The sequence below is a fragment of the Gymnodraco acuticeps genome, unplaced genomic scaffold (genome assembly GCF_902827175.1).
Source record: "Gymnodraco acuticeps unplaced genomic scaffold, fGymAcu1.1, whole genome shotgun sequence".
In the NCBI taxonomy this organism is placed as follows: Eukaryota; Metazoa; Chordata; class Actinopteri; order Perciformes; family Bathydraconidae; genus Gymnodraco; species Gymnodraco acuticeps.
Window position 1 is genome coordinate 5,949,608 of NW_022990042.1, and position 20,480 is coordinate 5,970,087.

A 20,480-nucleotide genomic window follows, 5' to 3' on the forward strand; every position below is an offset into this window, starting at 1 on the left:
CATTTTAAACATGTGTTTCACTGAACCATATGCTTGTGAATCAACACTTACTGTAATGCATCAAGAAATATACATTTGTTACAGTTAATGAACATTTTGTAACCAATATCAATTTAAAACTTTGAAAATATATAAAGATAAACATGTTTTCTTTGTTATGTGCAATAACAAGGAAAGCATGTTTATCTTTATATATTTTCAGTGTTACACAAACTGGCCGGAGTAGGCTGAGTTGTTGTTCCTCTCTGAAAACATACATTTTTGGCCGGCCAAACAAAAGACAACAAATCTTACACAAGTACTAAGGTGTGTCCGTCTCTTCAGACCATTCCAAACCCAGTTTCAGTGCTCCAAATAGCAGCAAGAATGTCCCTTTCAAACGTACAGTACTCTTTGTAATGTCCTGGAAGTTTCAGCTGGTGAAAGCATGTGGAAGAGCTGGGGAAGTTGCTCTCCACCACGGTCATGTCTAGGAAGCACATTCCATCCTATCCAGAACTGCACAAGTTTCCCAAGGATATGGGGAGATGCTTTATAAAACAGAAAATAAATTAATTTTATTATAATTGCTTTCAGTTAATAGTTAAATAACAATGTTACTTAAATTACGCCTTGGATTGTTACTGTAGCTGAAAATCCACGGTTAAACATAAAAACAGAGGAAGCGCAGCTTTCGTTATAATAATTACAAACTTTCAGTAAACAAAGCTTGAAGACGTTGTTTTACCCATCTCAATAAATGTGTGCAGGAATCCTGTGATCCTACAGGAATCCTCCAAAGAGACTTCACTGTCTTCATCCTCATCCTGTGTGGGCCAGTTTATCTTCTCCAAGACCATCTGACAGATTTAGTTTTGAAAGGAGCCCAGTGAAAGCACAATAATAAACAGAACATACAAGAAACTGCAGGTTTTGCTGTGTAGCAGCAGAGTAGTCTAAAGATACAGTTGTTCTATTGGTTTATCTCCTTTTAAGCAGCAAGTAGCATCATTTCATTTAAAAATATGTTTGTGTAGGTGAATGTTTGTTATAATAAACTTAAAGCAATGGAGGTCTGAGAGTAGTAAATAAACCCAATTTCTAACTCCTGTGAGTTAGGAGGAAGGATTTGACTGAGCAGCATGAGATCACTTACCCGTGGTGTGCACTGCAAATCAGATGCTCTTGGAAAGAGAAGGGGAATCGTGTCTTTCCTCTCCGTCAGCAGAGGCCAGATCAGTGTCTCTTTTAAACCCCTTCGTAACTGCTTGACTTGTCTGGAGGTTCTTCCAAGGACCTGCACAATATTTGCATCACAGTAGAAAAGCAAAGCAGCCTGATTTATCTAATAGCCCAATAAGCATGTTTTAATACACGTATTAACATCCAAATATGTATTTAACAAAAAAGCTAAAATGTGATAAGCCAAAATTAGGTCCTACTTCAAAACTTTAACTCTGATTAGTCAGTCTGATTCATATGACCTGTTAAGTACAGAATACTCACAGCATGGAGGATCAGTTTATCAAATAGCCATCTCCTGTTGTCACATGTGACTAGAGGCAAATCCCAGGACAGTGCCAACTCATTGATGAGGTTTTTTTCTTCTAATGATAATTCTGCTGTTCCCTCCAGCTAATAATGGCAAGTAGAATGAATTTGATAAGAATCGTTAATTTCTCAATACTTGTATAAACATTCAACTTTGATACAACATAAGAAGTTTAACTTATAATCAGCATGTTAGTAGTTGGTAACCTGTAAAAGCTATTTTTTGTCAAAAAAACGTCTTATAGGAGGACATCTGTAAGTGTTCTAATGATATTTAATATATCAGTGCATGGTGTTTAATAATGCTTCAGTACCCCTGCTGGTGCAAAGTGTAGCCACATGATGTTAACAGTATCTGAAAGTAGATCAGCTAAATAAATAATATCCAAAGGTTGAATAATAAAATAAGTTAGAAAAAAATTGAACATACCAACTTGATTGTCTCACGGATATCAAGGTCAACACAGTCCTTAATATCTATTGTGGTTTCTTCCGGGGATCCACCAAAGAGCACATGCAGGATAGCTGGGCTCAGTCCACCTAGGCATGGCCCATCATGGAGGAATGAATGTCCAATCATTCGGCCAGCAACAACAAAGAAGTCACTCTCCAAAAGGAGATGAGAAGTGGAGGGAAACAGATGATCTTGTTCTCCTTCAAAAAGAAGAGTTCCTCCAGAAACTTCAAATATAGGAAAACAGTCAAAGTAAATTGATAGTAAAGTAAAGGACATAGATATTCAACTATCACAAAGCATTAGTAAAGGAATTATCAAACCGCCACTGGATACTGGTTGATCCTGTAGAAACCTACATGTTCACAGCAGCTACAATCACATCAGGTTTTAGGAATACATTTTTGTTTTCTGGGGTTAAGGGACAGATCTGTTTTCAGCCTGGAACTGGTACAAAAATACACATAACTTAGTGGCTGAGACCCAGCGATCAGCCATAGTAAATATTTACTTACCAAACTTCATCTCAAAACCAGCCTGAAGTTTTGACATGATGGTTGCAAAGAAATGTCGAGTCACACCATCACCAATTGCTGGATCTCCTGAAAAATGTAAACACACTACAGACATCAGTTTAACGAAAATATGGTTTGTTCATTTTTTTATCTTAGGTTTTGTTTGTAACCGAATTACCCTTAAGTGTGCATGTCAAGGGGCAAGCCCACTCAACATTTGCCGCCTTATAAAAAGTAAGGACTGCTCTTTCCCTTTCCTCTGCACTGTCTCCAAGATCCATAGTAAGACACAAGGATTTTCCAGTTGCATGCTGGCTTAAAATGTCTTCTTTAAACATCTTTGCTGCCTCTGTGGGATCTGGTGCTATTTTCCAATCTAAAAATAGTTTAAAAGGTTTCCAAATTAATATTGGATCAAGTGAAATGTAGAGAGCAACAACTTATTGCAATACATGATGTACTTAATAAAGGATGTTACACACCAGAGAAGCCACTTTCCTCAGTGGGATCGATGTCAACTACCTCAGGAGAAGGCAACATTTCCTGAGGTGGCACCAAGTTCCTGGCCCTTGTTATCTAATTTCCCTGTGCTCCTGTGAACATGCTTTCAAATCTAACTTGACTTCCGGAGGCCCTTTCAGTTGTCAACTCAATCCGTACCTCACCGCTGCTCTGTGATGGTCTAGTGTAAAAAGAGGTAATTTCTGTTACTCGGTCTAGTATACTTTACATTACATATCGGCACTCTAGAAAAAGATGGGCATATAAATAGAATGACAAATAAACCAAATGTTACTTTTCCTCAAAACCAACATCCAGAATGTATATCTTTCATATTTAAATGTATTATAGAGGACAGCAAAATATGGCGTTACAGGATTGTTGGAACAAAAAGTACTAATATCTGGCCCCATAATTATAAAACCTCAGATGTGCTGATATGTCAAAATATTTTACATCCATTTGCAGCATCCCACAGCCTTATGCTTATTGGTTATTGTGTGTCTACACATGCAGTTGCAGTGTGCCTGACGAATGTGATGTTTAGTTCTGTAGAGAGTAATACCTCATGCAGTTATTGCTGTGATCCTTGATTCTGGAAAAGGGGAACTCCTCTCCACAGATGACACATTTCTGATTTGGTCCAATTAACACGTTGTCGCCTTCTGATCGACATGCCTGTAAACAAAATAGTTTAAAAAAAAAAATAAAAAATCACAAGCGAACAATTATGTTACTGTAAGTCACAGATTCCACTTTAATATTGTGACACCACTATAGAAGTGAGGAACTTACAGGGTCCAAATTCAGGGTTCTTTGTATTGGTCTAATGAAAACCGTAGAATGGCCAATCTGGGTCTGAGGGTCCTTCAAATATCTGACATATTAACCCTCATTGCGACAGGGGATCACAATCAAGTGGCGACTTCTCGTAGTGCCAGATATTTTTAGCAACTCGAAACCGCCACCGTTCCGCAGTTTTGGATAGGCATCCATCAAGAATTCGAGGAATTCATTTGAATCTGTATGGCTGCCTAGAAATAGATGATACACATAAGAGATCTAACATAAAGATAATGTTATGATTGTAAGGGTAACTCAATATATTTATATATCACAAATGTACATTTACCATAAAAAATACACAGAAAAGGAAATAGCAGTTTGATAATCGTCATTCTAATGACTGACAGACCTTTAAATGTGAGCCGTTTTTCCCCTAAGCCAGCAGCAGCGAGTCTTTCTTTGGCGTATCGGTTGGGGACTAAGGCTGCATTCTTGTCCTCAAGGCAACAGAATAAATGGGTATAAGAATGCAGGTGTGCAGGACCAGAAAGGGTTTGCCGCCCTGCCGTCCTCCTCCCTCCCATGTAGGGGACAAACAGTCTTGAAACTTCGGCTAGGATCAAGTTAAGAAGATAAGCAATATTGAGTGCAAGGAAATAATGATTCAACGAGAATCCAGGGGGCAAATGTTGGTTAGCATTAGCATCACACACTATAATGATCCCTTCAAGCTGGTGGACAGAAACTGAATCAAATAACTTGTCATTGGCGATATAAACTTAGTACACTGATTGGATTTGCATTACAAATAGTTTGATGCAAAGACCTACCGTCCACTGGGTGTCTGGGAGTCCCGTTATGTAACGGATGAGGAGAAGGAGGAGACGAAACTATAGGTTACTTACGTAACCCCAGTTCTCAGAGTAACATGAAGTGAGATGTCTCACTATGGGATGCGCCTCAATGCGTATGCAAACAGAAGCATCAATCTCATTACGCCAATCCTGATTGGCTGGTGATCTTGACGTCAACGTCAGGGAATCCACCCACCCTTTAAGTAGCTTGCGCTACGACGCAGCGTCATTCAAAATAAGCACCTCTTCTCGCTTCGCCTTAGCAAGAAGGGCCGTCTGGTGAGACATCTCACTTCATGTTACTCTGAGAACTGGGGTTACGTAAGTAACCTATAGTTCTCATTCATAACACTCCGTTCGATATCTCACTATGGGATATTGAAACTCCCGTATTGCTAGACATGCTTATCTCGAAAATCACAAAAAACAACCAGAACTTAACAGGTAGAACTCTGTCTCAACACGGGACCCAGCACTGCGCGGGCCACACTTGGAACAGAGACATCTAGCCTGTAAAAGCGGACAAAAGTGAGCGGCGAGGACCAGCTCGCTGCTGCACAAATGTCTTGGATGGAAACACCCTTGAACAAAGCCCAGGATGTAGCCAGTCCACGAGTAGAATGAGCATCCACGTCCGCAGCTCCATAAGATCAGTTTGCGTGCCAGCATGTGTAACTGGAGAGAACGCAAACCCCCTTGGCGGTTTATATACGATATTGTGGTCGTGTTGTCTGTCCTCACGAGGACATGATGTCCTCTGAGAAAAGGCAGAAAGCGTTTCAGGGTGAGGAACACCGCTAAAAGCTCCAGATAATTTATGTGTGACCGTTGGAGGTCTCTGCTCCAGAGACCCCTCACAGGTCGACCTTCGTATATACCCCCCCAGCCCGTCAGACATGCGTCTGTGGTGACCACCTTCCGCGATAGGACAGCACCCATAGGTACGCCCCGTACTAGAAAAGTCGGGTGCAGCCAGTGGCGCAGAGCCATTACGCATTTCATAGTGACCATCACTCTCCGTGCGCCATGACGCGCGGGGTCCAATCTGAGGGCAGATACCCAGCGCTGAAACTCCCTCATGTGTAAGCGTCCCAGTCGTACCATCAGAATGGCTGACGCCATGAGTCCCAGCAACCGCAGACATGACCTGAAAAGAACATATTTGCGTGGCTGGAAATGAGCGAGGCAAGCCCTGAAGGCTTTCACTCTCTCTGCTGATAAGCGGGCTGTAAAGGGCACCGAATTCAGGCGTAGGCCCAGGAAGAGTACAGTCTGGGCTGGAGACAACATGCTCTTTTCTGTGTTTATTACAAAACCCAGGTCGAGCAGGTGTTTTACGAGGACATTCGTCTGCGTAATAGCCTCTTGCTCCGACTGTGCGAGAAGGAGCCAATCGTCCAGATAAGTTGCCAGGCGAATATCCTGTTGTCTTAACGGGGCTATCGCGGCTTCCGTACACCGTACAAACACTCGCGGGCTGAGAGACAGACCGAAGGGAATTACTCTGTACTCGTAACAGACACCCTGAAATGCGAACCTCAGATATTTCCTGTGTGGGTAATATACTGGGATGTGGAAATACGCATCTTTCAGGTCGACTGATGTGAACCAGTCGTTTTGGCGCACGAGACGCAACAGAGATGTGTGAGTGAGCATTCTGAATTTGTATCTTTTGAGATATTTGTTCAGAGCTCTCAAATCTAGTATAGGCCGAATCCCGTTCCCTCCCCGTTTGGGAACGAGGAAATACTTGGAATAAAAGCCGCTCTGACTCTGTTCGGAGGGTATTATAGATATAGCCTTCTTGTCTAGTAGCGAGAAAATCTCTTGCTCTAGAATATGGGCCGACTCTCCCCGGGCCTGTGAATACAGAATGCCCGAGAAGTGAGGGGGGGTGACAGCAAATTGGAGCCTGTAGCCCCGTGTTATTGTCTTGAAAACCCAAGCAGAATCTGTGAGCATCCTCCACTTTTCGCTTCTCAAAGCGAGCGGAGATGTCACAGCTCTGTCGTCTGCCCTAAGTGTCTATATTTGTTGTGTTATGGGGCCCTCTAGTGTCTGAACACGGTGGTACCCCAGGTTGACAACCCCGGCCGACACTGCGCATGCGCGTGGCGGTGATGCCTTCACAATCCCGTCTATTGTCCGCCTTTTGAGAGAGGCCGTAGCCGCTCTCAAAAGAGGGGCAGACGACAGACTGTTTATTGTTTTTATTGTTTTTCTTTTCATTTTTATTGACTGCGCCCTTGGCTTCAAGCCTGGAAACGACAGTGGAAAATGATTTATTTTGAAACAACAATGATGACATGTGTGACTTAAACAGGCAGCGGAACTTGCTCTCTTTGATGTTAAGTCCATTTCCCTGATGGCGCGAACTTGAGGATGACGTTCTGGCATCACTCGAGGCGGCGGGAAGATAGGGGCATGGTGGCACCCCAAAAACACATGAGCATCCAACACTGGAACGTGCTCTGGAGCTGGGGAACAGGGAACTTCCAGCTCCTTCATCGAGGAGAGGAGAGGAGGCTGTCAGGCCGCCCGCTTCTTCTTCCTCGCCTGGTGGCTGAAAACCTGGGTCGGCTGCGCCTGAGCGGCAGCTGCCGGAACCGGAGATTTTCTTGGCCAGCTCCCTCTTACCTCGTGCCTGGGGGCTGGGGACCCGGGACGGGCTGCGGTCTCTGCTGCTTCGGTATTTTGAACCGGGCAGGACGTGAGACAGCTTGGGTGAAGGCCTCCCGCGGGACCATTGGAGGTGGCGGCTGGACCCTTCGGGGGAGACAGAGCTGGAGAGCCTTGTCTCCCTTCCTTTTTGACTCGCACCTCAGCTGCATTGAAGCTAGAGCGGAGCCAAATATGCCCTCGGGAACAATAGGCATGTCCAGAACATCCTCTTTTTCCCGGTCTGGAAGGTTGGTCAGGTTGAGCCACCTGGCTCTCTCCTGTACCACCATCATTCCCAGTGCTTTGCCCGTGGCTTGGACTGCACAGCGCTGCACACGGAGGCAAATGTCCGTGATCGTGACACGGCAGGCTCAGGTCTGCTCGACATGTCTTCGCAGAGCTCCGCCTGGTAGGCGGTCAGCAGCGAGGAGACGTTAAGTGCCCTGGCGGACAAAGCTGCGGCTTTATAGGCCCGTTCGGTCATCGCTGACTGAAACCGGTCTGCCTTTGCCGGTAGCATGGGGTTCCTGCTCGGTGTCGAAGCCAGCCTCGGTTGGAGGTGGGCTGCCACCAGCGGTTCCATGGGCGGCATGCGGAGCAGGCCGAGCCTCTCCATACCGTCACAGTCCAGGGAGGAGGCACCCTGGATTGGGGCCTTGTTGCTGAAGGGACAGTCTCTCCACGAGACCGACACCTTGTCCAGCATCACCGGAAAGACTGGAAGGAACTACCTCTTCGTCCTCGCTGCTTGGGGCAAGTTCTTCCCCTCGTAGCGAGATCTGGAGGTCTCCTTGGCCACTTCAGGCCATGGGATGTCCAGCCTGGACGCAGCGCATTGACACACGGCCTGCAAGTCCATGCTTAGGACGGGCGAAGCTGGTGTGCTCTCGCCCGGGGGAGCGGACATCTCTCCCGGCTTTGCAGCCTGAGCCGATGAAACGAAGATGTCATCCTCATCTGAGTCAGACAGGAGGAACTCAGAGGTATCCTCTTCGTCCTCCATGTAGTCCAACTCCAGGACATCCTCCGCGGGTGGAACCATGGTGAGGTCCAATTGGGAGCCCCAGCTTGACACAGCGCGGGGCTCCGCTCTCGCGGCTCTTGCCGCCACCGGGTCTCAGCCTGAAACGGCGTGGGGCTCCGGTTCAGCGGCTGTCGCTGTTGTTGAGCCCCAGTCTGACACAGCGCGGGGCTCAATCTCTGCGGCGGACGCCACCATGTCTTGATTGCCGGCCGGCGAATCAGCGGACATGAGGGGGTCCTGTCCCGACAAGCTAGCTTGGCGTGCTAACCGTCGGCGGAGGCTCTTCATGGTGAAGCGGGTACAATGCCCGCACCAGCCGGGGTTATCGATAGCCTCCCGGGCGTGTTCCAGCCCGAGGCAGGACGAGCAGACCTGGTGTGAGTCTGTGCCTGAAATCTTAAACCCGCAGCTGCATAGCCGAGCCTCCGAGTCCCTGACTCCTCTGGTGTGAGGGAGAGAAGGGTCCATCTTCGATCGCCGGGGTGTCGGCCTGGAGTGGACACGCTAGTAACAGGTACGTTACTGAGAAAAAAATCCAACCTTGCCATTAGTCCAAAAGGAAAAAGGGCGACGGTGTAGATTTTATTCTTTAAAGAATATTAACTGGTGTGTTAATACCTTTTTGTCTGTCTCCTCTGGTGTGAGAGAGAAAAGAGAATGTACTCTTTACCGTGGTGTCGGTGTGGAGGGAAGAACAAACTAGCAACAGGTATGTTACTAGCTTGAAGAAAAAATCAAACCTTACCGTTATTTCGACAGAAAGAATGGCGAGGCAGATTACAATATTAACTGGTGTGTTAATATTGCTCAGTCTTCTTGCAAAGCAAAAAAGTAACCGGCAAGCGCCCGTCGACCGAATGTTAGCTTTGGGTTCAGTCTGTGGACCGTTAAGCTAGCCCGGTTACTGATAAATCGAGATGTGCTCTGAAGCGAGAAGAGGTGTTTGAATGACGCTGCGTCGTAGCGCAAGCTACTTAAAGGGTGGGTGGATTCCCTGACGTTGACGTCAAGATCACCAGCCAATCAGGATTGGCGTAATGAGATTGATGCTTCTGTTTGCATACGCGTTGAGGCGCATCCCATAGTGAGACATCGAACGGAGTGTTATGAATGAGAACTGGCGCGTTAGCGGTCCTTGGTGCTGCACAAAACATAACATAGCGCCACATTGGGTACAAAACTGTACATTGGCATTTGAACACACAGATCAGTTTTTTTACATTGTCATATCAGTCTTACACTAGACCTAAACATGAGTCACTTACAGTTTTCAAGCTGGTTAGCCGCATCCCGCAGAAGGTCTGCCAGCGCCCTTCCAGCCGAAGCCATTATTAGCGAGTTGCCGTGGGTGTACACTGTACACAGAATGTAGTACAGATGTGACTTGCCACGAATCTATTGCTTCCGCCTGGCTCCAACAATTGGCGAATCCTGCGTCAGACTGAGGTTAGGACCGCCCACCTCATTAGCATACGGACACATAAATCAATAAATAAATAAATGTATGTCGCGTAAATGTAGAAATAAATGAAAGATATATAATAACTAGGGCCGGGACTCGATTAAAAAAATTTATCTAATTAATTAGAGGCTTTGTAATTAATTAATCGAAATTAATCGCATTTTTAATCACATATACATATTTGACCTGAGAACAGTGAGAAGCAATTTTTTTCACATGGATTTTAGTATACCATTAGGCGCATTCACACCGCAGTACTTTTCCCACAAAGGTTCATGAGAATTTAGTTCATGAGAACTCTTTGAACCTGGGGGAGGATTAGGCAAATGAAGCCGCTGACGTCACTTCTTCTTCTTCTGCTTTGGGTTTACTGGCAGGCCGCAAACCACTTCACGGCGTATACTGCCGCCCAAAGTCCCCGGCCGGAAGTCCCCGGAGTTGGGGACTGGCTTCAGTAGAAGCTGCTGGGAGTCCCAGCAGCTTCTACTGAAGCCTTCCGAGTAAATTGCCAGAACGCCGACACCTCCTCATCTCCACCGCTCCCATGTTTTATTTTGTGTTGCCATAAGTTAGTCTATCTGCGTTTCTGCGCTGGGCTAATGCTAATAATGCTAATGCGAGGATAATAAAATGGCGGCTTCACAAAACTTTTTGGGAGTTTTACGGGGCGTGGTTTGCAATCCGCCCAGCCAATCAGACATATAGCTCTTTTCTCACAAGAGAGCCGTACGAAAGTCCCTGTTCTCTAGCAGCTCTCTGCTCTCTAGCAGGGACTTTCGTGGGGGTAAAAAGGTTCTCATGAACTAATTTTAGTACCGGCTCTTTTTGGTGTGAACGCGATAAAAGAGGCTAACGTCCACGCTAGCTTCCACGCTAGCTGCTATATGTTTTTGCATTGAGGTGATACTTGAGGCTTGATGTGCTGCGGTGATATGCGAATTCCTTTTTGCATAATTTGCACACAACCGTGCTCTTATCGACGCTTCCATCCGTCCGTTTTTTAAAACAACATTTCCCACTGTTGTTCACTGTGGTTTGTTGTTGTCTGAAGTCATGAACGTTAGTTGGTGCTCCAGTATAATCGGTACGCCTGAAACTCATCCAGTGAGAAACGTTCCGCGGTGCAAAAATAAGTGCGATTAAAATGCGTTAATTTTTTTAACGCGTTAATTTTTGTGTAATTAATTAATCTTAATTAACGCGTTAAAGTCCCGGCCCTAATAATAACGTGTGTTCTGTTTTATTTTCGACTTTTATTTATTTATTTATACATTGGTGTATTTATTTCCATATTTATTTATGCATTTATTTATTCTTTTATTTATTTATTTGTGTATTCATTTCAATATTTATTTATTTCTGTATTTATTTCGTCATTTATTTATTCCTGTATTTATTTATTCCTCTATTTATTTATTTATTTATTTACGTATTTATTTATTTATTCCTGTATTTCTTCATACATTTATATACACATTTATTTATTTATACTTAAGTCATGTTCCGTCCCCCATAATTATCGCGTAAACGCATTAATTAATTAACGCCGACAAGTATTTTATCGCGCATTAACAATTTTTTTTATTTGTATTAGTAATATAATTATTTTGAAAGTCCGTTGCTCACTGACTCTGAAAACACATAGACAAACTGTGGGTCACAGGAGGGGTTTCAGTATTGAGTATTGGCTTGTTAGTATGGCCGTCATCACGTCTCAACCAATTTGAGACGTTTGGACTGCTGTATTGCTCAAAGGTACCGAACTCTTACATGGAGATTTGAAATCTCTTTCAGACGGCGGAGTTGATGGAACCAGAGTTATGTATAACCACTGCAAAGTTGAATTTTCTTATCACTGAACTCTGAGGGTAACTTGTTCTTCTATAACAAACTAGATTAAACATTAATGCCCTGGCAGTGGCAAATAGCTTTGGTTTTATGTTTGATTTGATTACATTAATTCATGTTGAAGTTGATATTAACTGAACTAGTTTAACTGATACTGTGTAAAGGAAATACTGCTGTTAAAAAGCACCTTATTTGTTAGTTAAACCAAACGTTTTTGCACTTTTGTTCATATAGCAGTACTTTTAAAATAAAAGTGCGCAATACACTACTTTTGAATTCATTATTACATTTTGCGCATAACAGTATAAACAATTTAACATCCAGCATGCAGAGGGAACCATTACAATTAATTTGTGTTTTGTATCAGGCACCCAAATAAGTAGAAGCCTCCAAAAGTCCTGAGGGAAATTCCTGGCTCTTTAATTGTTAAATGCTCTGCTATGTTCACTTAATATTCATTAACTTCCACTCATCTGCTGATTAGTGCTGCACAAAGTGTAGTTGGTTATCAAAGCTAGTTCTCTGAAAAAGCTGCCTGTCAAGAATACTGATGTGAACACAAGTGAGCCTATACTGTATAATCAAAACAATGAGCTGAAAGACCCTAAAAAAGTCCTTTGAGATGGATACAAACTGTAGTAAGAAGATAATTATGCTAAATCCTTATTGGTGGAAAGAAATATACAACTGTTATTAAAGAGAGTTTGCAACAGAGCCCAGCACACTTAAACCCAGCGAGAACACCACAAAAAGGAAGCCTTTAATATTCTAGTATTCATAATAAACAACACCATGAGACATATGTGAACTCAGACATTCTTTAATAAGAGGATTTCCTGTACTATACATCACAGCCAAAGTGCCCCCTTGGTTGAGATATTCAATCACAAGATATGATTTATAGCTAACAAACACATTTCCAATAAGAATGCCTATCTCCACCTGCTACCTCGAATCCACAAGTGTGAATATTCTTGTGTAGAGATGACAATAAAATATACAGTGTGTAGAACATCTTTACGGCATATAGGCACAGTGTAGTATTGGCATCTTACATCTCACTAACAGTCTGCAGGACGTGAGCTTTAAAAAGACAGCAGCAACCAGCTCTGTCATCCATCAAAAGTTTTACAAAGTCAACCAAAGTGTACCCCCCTTCGACTCGAAGTTCACTTAGAGGGGAGATCGGTCACTTTAATGCCAGCCCCCAGGCAGTGACGAGCGGAGAGGAGTTAGTCGATGGTGTCGGAGGTTGGAAACGGTCAGTGGAAGGGTGGGGAAGAATGACAAGGACATAGCGAAAGGATGATAGAAAAACAAGGTTAAGATGAGAAGAAAAAAACACGAGGGAGAGATAAGAAGAGAGGCGGAGAAAAGTCAGATGGAGAGGGAAAATGTGTAATCAGAAGAGGAGGGGAAGTGAATACAAAACGGAACTAATGGCCAAGTCCACAGCTGGTTCGCTTGGATTATTGGGTACTAAAGCAAACAGATATTGTTCTAAACTGTATTAAAGTAAACAGGTATTATCTTGAACTGTATTGAAGTGAACATGTATTATTTGGGACTGTTTTAAAGTAATCCTATATATATAAACCTTCTTACTTATACTCCATGACCCAGAGACCCTGACACACACACATACACTTCCTCCCATCAGCAAACACACACACATACACTTCCTGACCCAGATATCAGCAACACACACGCCTCCGCTTATCAGCACACACACACACATACACTTCCCCTCACTAACACACACACATGTTCTTTTTCAAGGTTCTTTCTGGGGCCAATATAATCCCAAGCACCAATATATCTGTGTACAATGTTTGATACCAATATATCTGTGTACAATGTTTGATTGTTTAGGAAAGAATAGTTTGTGTGAAACCTTCCCTGGGAAAGTAAAGGAGTTAACCCAGGTATAAGATAAAAAGTGATTCTGACCTTGTAGAGTTCCGAGGCTCTCACACTCTGTTCGGAAGAAAAATACTTTTTCCCAGAACTCTGATTCGCTGTATTGGGCCCGACCCAAAGTGAATCCAACCAGTAAGAACACCTAGGGGAGTGAGCAACCGACCCAAACTCCTCCCCATGTACTCTCTGATTCGCTTAGGAGTAAAATGGGACGGAAGAGCCGACACACATCTCCGCCCCAAATATGTCCATATATACTGTTGTTTCTTCATGCTAAATGCTCCCTGTTTCTGACTGGCTGGTCCCGATATCTGTATCGCACGGCAGTAGAGCGGGGAGCCCGGAGTGCTCTGTTTTCAGGGCACTCTGTATTTCGTATTTTGTTTTTTACTGTATTAAAATCAGATTATTGTTATAACTTTTATGCCGGTGTTTTGAACTCCTTCTTTTATTAAATCTGACCAGGCTCATCCAAAGGACGGCGCGGAGCAGAGGTGGGCTTTAAGCCACCACTATTGTGTTTGCTCCTACAGTACCCATAAATAAACGCGTGACAGTGATAAATATAGTATGACAGGTCATCAGCACAGTTAACCATGTCCCCCAAGGACACCTTTGGCGAAAGAGGTTATAGGACATGGGGGCTGCCCAGTTGTTCACACAGTGACTGATGAGCTGCTGATTAAAATCCCCAGAGAACAAACTGAACACAGAGAAAATGAAAATGACCTTTAACCGCCGTGTATGCAGCAAACACTGAGGGATCGAAACGCAGCGATGGTATCTATCTATCACTTCACCTGGAGATATATTGCTTGTAATGCTATAAGGTGACATTGATCAAGCCTATCAGGGTTTTAAGAAATGATAGAAGGTGCAATAATTCTGAGCCGCCTCCGTGGGAAAAAAGGGCATTATCTTGTCCAGAGTGTTGAAGTCCTGCTGGATTTGGCTAACTTGTAATAAAGAAAGAGGAAAGAGGTCAGGAAAAGTTCAGCCCGGAAAAGACCAGGAAAAGACTGAAAATAATAAGTTAAATGCCAATGTACTTGCAATTTCTATGTTGATAATATGGCAGAATAAATCATAATTTGTAAAAGGTTTTGCAAATATGAAAAAAGACAGGGACTAACAGAGAGTGAAATTGACTCCTTTAAAGGAGGATTCAAGTCAAAAACCTGACTTGACTAAACTTTAAAAACTTGTCAGGGCTAAAATGTGAAGGCCAATTTAAGTTAGAAAATCTGAATAATTCGATCGGTATTTGCCGATGGATTGAAAATGTAAGTAACACATTCAACACATGTCGGTTAACAATTAAATATTCTAAGTAACATGGACACTTTGCTCATGCTCATTCTTGCAGCTCATTCAAATTGAAGAGATCAAATACACATCTAAACATAACATGCAAATTAAACATATTAAACATCAATCTAACCATCAAAGCTGGTCAAACTCACAACAAGAATTCTCAAGTGCAGCATTTAGTTCATTTGATGTCTTTGAAGAGTCAAAACCAACTCTACTGAAGTTTATCAGCACCCTTGCTTTTAAGCTGAAGGACATGATAGAGTGTATAGGTAATTGTAAGCGTTACATTGACACCAGAGCATATGCTGGTCTGTAGGGTAAATGTTTAAGTTTATATATGATGTGAAAAGCTTTTGTTCAAAGGGTCTTTTCACTGAAATTATAAACAAACTTTCTCAGTAACCTGCAGTGGTGTCAAACCATGCAATGGTCTTATTCAGAGTTTCAAGATATCTGTCAGAGATTGTTGTTGATGTTGTTGTGCACACACAAAATTAACTCCCATTCACCTCTATTGTATATGAGTAACGGCAGAAATCAAAATACATAATGTACAAAAAAATAGTGTTGCTATTTTAAATGCTGTTGTGACTTGACTTGTGCTTTCTACTGGTCAAACCAAGCTAAAATACAGTTTGCCTACAGGCCCAACAGATGAAAAGAACATGTTGAAGCACATATTTTGCAAATCACAGAATCTCACCTCAACATGAAGGTAACTGTGCGCGTTTACTGTTCATTGACAGAATACAGTATGGTGTTATAAACCATAGTTCCTTCCAATCTCATCACAAAGCTCAAGAACCCCTTAGATCCTCATCCTCAGCACTAGAGCACCCAAGGGATGCCGACTAGGCCTATACTGTACTTGCCGAACACACACAAATGTGTAGCCACCTTAAACTCCATCCTTTTTGTGGTACAAAAGATACAAATAAGAAGGGTTACCTGAAGGAAGTAAAATATCTGACGTGCTGGTTTCAGGCCAACAACCTTCTCCTGGCAAGACCAGGGACGTGCAGACATTTTGGGAGGCGGGAGCTCAAGTGAGAAAAAGGGCACTTCCAATAATCATTTATTACAAAAAATTAAAACAAAAAGTTAAATATAGTTGCACATCTCTGACTTACTGACCAATTTATTTTAATACCCTCACACTCACGCAATGGTTTAATACTCAAAGGAATTCTACAAAATAATCAGCTAACACAGAGACAATGGTCTTCTTTAGTATTCACAATACACATGAGCAGACAACAAACTAGTACAATTACTAGTTATTAAATGAGCAGCCAACAATCAAAATTATGAAGTTACTGTTTAAGGACATTGCAGGCTAAAAGATCGTTTTTTAATGTAGGCTACTTGTACAATTAATTTATTTTTGGTCTATTTTGCTCCCATGTTTTCTTTCACTCTAATGGAAAGAAAACGTCCAAAAAACACATAAATGGTGTTCGTCTTACTACCATGTCTGAATTAATCTATAGATTTAAAGCTATCTCCATTTAAACATAACATTTCGATTCACGATTGTGATGACGTTATTAGATACACATTTTACTGTATTCACCTTTAGTGTCTGTCTCCCCTTAAGTACAGTACATTAGACTGCTGCCCATGATAAATTGCCTTAGCTAGACCTTGAGCTAACAACTTATCCATTAGCTAGTAGCCTACCTTAGTTAACTATAATTGTTGTTGTTTTATGGCTAATTAGCTGTAAACTCGAGGCACTGGCAGCTAGTCATTTGTTCATCACCACTCACCTTCAAAATAAGCCAAGAAAAGCGGGCATAACATGGGAGAGTAAAGTGGGAGGTGCTGCCACCTGTCTGTCTGAAGTGACTGCCGATTTCCGCTGTGCGCGAGACGTGGAGGGAGGGAGGATAGAGAGAGCATCAGAACTTCACAGTCTCATCTCCCGACCTGATATTTTTATTTTGTATTGAATCAATATATTTTTGGAAAGGGAAACTGTGCACAAACAGCAGTAGATATATATTCATTTATTTTTTTATTTTAAAGGGAAAAAAGGGCTCTTTTCTGGAGGAAGAAAAAGGGCAGGGGCTCAAGCCCACTTTGATGTCTATGTGTGCACGTGCCTAAGACTAATGACTTTTTTGTGCACTTTGGAAAAAAGCTGGAAAGTCACTAAGCCCCGTCTTTAACATCAACGGTCCCTGGGTGGATCGGACGGAAAGTATAAGCAGTGCTGTGCTTATTTAATGTGAAAGTGAATAAAAATAGTTAGACCCTAGAGTCAATGATTAATCTTAATAACTGTCAGGATCTCAGTATTGATAAAAACAATTGTGATTATTACTTGTGCCATAATTTTGCAGCCTCCTCTGAAAGTTTGCCAAGAGTAAGTTGACCTGTTTTCAGAAGGCTGATGTGGAGCAGTGCCAGCAGGAAAATATGATAATCATACTAAAGAACAAATATCAATGTCATCCCAGACACACCCCTCTGGGCATAATACATGCTTTTGGCTTGTCGATCAGCAGCCGCATTTCTAAAACAAAGCACACAACACATAGGTTGCTTCACAAAGCTCCACCCCTTCGATGACATAATGTGAGACAAACCAGGAAACAAGTTTATGACTTCTCAGGGAAAGGACACACCGACAGACAGTTGGTAAGATTTACCTTCATTATAAATCTGTCAATATTACCTGAGCAAAGAGACTTGTAGGAGAAAGTTCTGACGGACTTAAGGAAGGAAATACTCATACCCTATTTCCTGTTGGGGACTGAAAAACACTCAAGGTTACAAAGTGAAAGTAACTCAGTCAGCTTTCCACAGCAGGGAGAAAATCCAGCGTGTGTTCAGCTTTACTCAGGGACAAAATGGCTTCCAGATCAGAGGAGGATTACTGCTGTCCGGTCTGTCATGACATCTTCAGAGTTCCGGTTGTTCTGTCATGTTCCCACAGCTTCTGTAAAGACTGTCTGAGCACCTGGTGGAAGGCGAAACCACTGTGTGAGTGTCCAGTTTGTAAGAGACGATCCTCAATGGTGAACCCACCTGTTAGCCTGGTGTTGAAGAACCTGTGTGAGGCCTTCGTACAGGAGCAAGACCGGAGAGCATTGGAGATCCTCTGTAGTGTGCACTCTGAGAAACTCAAACTCTTCTGCCTAGATCATCAGCAGCCGACTTGTCTCGTCTGCAGGGACTCAGAGAAACACACCAACCACAAATTCAGCCCCGTTGACGAAGCTGCGCCAAAGCACAGGGAGAAACTCCAGGCCACACTGAAACCCTTAAAGAAGAATTTAAATGTTCTCGAACGGGTTCAAGGAAAGTTAAGCAAAACAGCTGAGCACATTAACGTCCAAGCCCGACAAACTGAGACTCAAATTAAGAAGCAGTTTCAGAAGCTTCACAAGTTTCTAGAAGAAGAAGAGCAAGCCAGGATGGCTGCTTTGAAACAGGAAGAGGAGCAGAAGATGCAGATGATAACGGTAAAGATGGACGCTCTGGGCGTAAAAATAGCCGCTCTTTCAGACACAATCAGAACCACAGAGAAGGAGCTGAGAGCTGAAGATGTGTCCTTTCTGCAGAACTACAAGGCAACAGTGGAAAGTATCCAGCGGCAGCACCCCCTACTCGAGGAATCACAGCTGGGCCCGGGAGCTCTCATAGATAAGGCCAAACACTTGGGCAACCTGACCTTCAACATCTGGAACAAGATGAAGGAGATGATCTCCTACACGCCGGTGATTCTGGACCCAAACACAACAAATCTAGAACTCATCGTGTCTGATGATATGACCAATGCGAGAGGAGGGGAGAAGCAGAATCTTCCCGATAATCCGGAGAGGTTTGATGATTATTACATCGTCCAAGGCTCTGAGAGCTTTAACTCGGGGACTCACACATGGGACGTTGAAGTTGGCATTAATACATTCTGGTCAATAGGTGTGTTAGTGGAGTCATTCCAGAGAAAGGGACCCACACAGACTGGATTATGGGAAATGCGGTTCCATAAAGGGGAATACTCGGCGCGGGCACTACCAGCTGCAGCCACTGATCTGCGGTTGCAGAGGAAGCTGAAGAGAATCAGAATGAGTCTGGACTGGAGCAGAGGAAAGCTGACCTTCTCTGATCCTGACACTAACACACTCTTGCACACCCTCAAACACACCTTCACTGAGAGGCTGTTTCCATACATTAGCACAGTGGATAAAGTACCGCTGAAGATTTTACCAACGAAGGTCTGTGTGAGCAAACAAGTGTGAGAGTTTTTAGTTTGAAGGCGGTGATAATAGTAGTAAAAAGCTCTTTATTTCTTTTTCATTGAATATGTGTCCAACTATTGATGTGAAAACACATGTTTGAGCACATATCTTAAACGACAGTAAATAAATACCAACTTCATCAATCTCGTTTGACAGTAAAATATCTGCAGCAGCAAAAAGAATATAACTCCAAGTCCAACTACAGAAGCTATCTGAAGATATCTGAGTTTACGTTAAAATGAGAATAAAATCAGGACTCAAATAAGTTTTTTTACATGTGGACCTAATTATCTTCCTAACTAGTAAAGTAAAAATAAGAAGTGGATGAGAACAGTATATAAATAAGCAGTCACCTAAAGAAATGTTCACTACATTATTTGTATGGCCAAAATAATTCATGATAACAATAGAAAATGTTGGACTTTGGGAGGAAGACAAAAAAATATTGGAAATTATTTACGAGGAACTGCATTATTTACACGATGATATAATGTGCATCTTTGTTTGAATTTTTCAAAGATCACAGTTATTGTCAATACAGGTATGTGGCCCTTTGAAATATTGATGTTTAGATAAACCGAGAATACAATTCTTGTTTAGTACTTCCTGTAAATCCATTTAATTTATTTTAACTGTCTACAATTTGAACAGTCATCTGCATTTAATCTTCCAGACAGTTTTACTGACTAACTTAAATAAACTGCTAAAAACGTTGGATTTATTTAGATTATTAGTAACGTATTTAGTGGTTGAACTGACATATGAGACATTAATGGGTTTTGGCCAAGTGTTGAATTATGTAAGAAGGACAGTTTTGAAAGAAAGAGGATTCATGTATATTACTAATATAAAAATACCTAAACTTATCCATAAATCCGAGCCCTCAAACTATGTTTGGCTCTGAAATCCAATTTTGCACAGAACTAAGAGGGCTTACCATCACTTATATTGAAAAAGGAACATGTCTTTGGGGCTGCTAACAGAAATTAGAATGGATTTTGGGTATCGACAGGGGTAGCAAATGATTGTTTGTTTATCACCAACTACTATGTCCAATATTAACAAAAAGCAATTATTCTTTCCATGTTTTTAAACCATTAGTTTGACGTGAGGGGAACCTCCAGCTTTGATAGCATTACAATTCAGTTTCCATCTGTTCTTGTGATGCATTTCAGCTTGTTGGTCTTTATTCCTGGCAGTTTTATAAATTCAGTTTTCAGGAAAGCAGGACTGAAGTATAATTCATTTGAGTTTTCAGTTTTCAGGGTTCATATGCATTTCCCTAGTTATAATCATAATGCAACACGTGTGTACCTACAGGAGTATATTATGGGTAAAAAAAACATGCTTGTGTCACATAACTT

At 42.4% G+C, this 20,480-nt stretch overlaps 1 protein-coding gene and 1 long non-coding RNA gene across 3 annotated transcripts; one reads left to right on the forward strand and one right to left on the reverse strand.

Moving 5' to 3' along the window:
• Nucleotides 1-2,499: 2,499 nt before the first annotated feature.
• On the reverse strand, nt 2,500-3,823 carry LOC117545449. Of its 2 annotated transcripts, none has more exons than XR_004568837.1 (3): nt 3,796-3,823; nt 3,566-3,678; nt 2,500-2,586 (listed from the first exon to the last, which is right to left on the reverse strand). It is a non-coding gene; the product is annotated as an uncharacterized LOC117545449 (long non-coding RNA). The 2 variants fall into 2 exon arrangements; XR_004568836.1 differs by lacking the exon at nt 2,500-2,586 and adding an exon at nt 3,103-3,181.
• Nucleotides 3,824-17,724: 13,901 nt separating this feature from the next.
• On the forward strand, nt 17,725-19,116 carry LOC117545626 (nuclear factor 7, ovary-like). Its single transcript, XM_034215479.1, has one exon. The coding sequence runs from the start codon at nt 17,725-17,727 to the stop codon at nt 19,114-19,116; it is 1,392 nt and encodes a 463-aa protein (XP_034071370.1).
• The last annotated feature ends 1,364 nt before the right edge of the window (nt 19,117-20,480 follow it).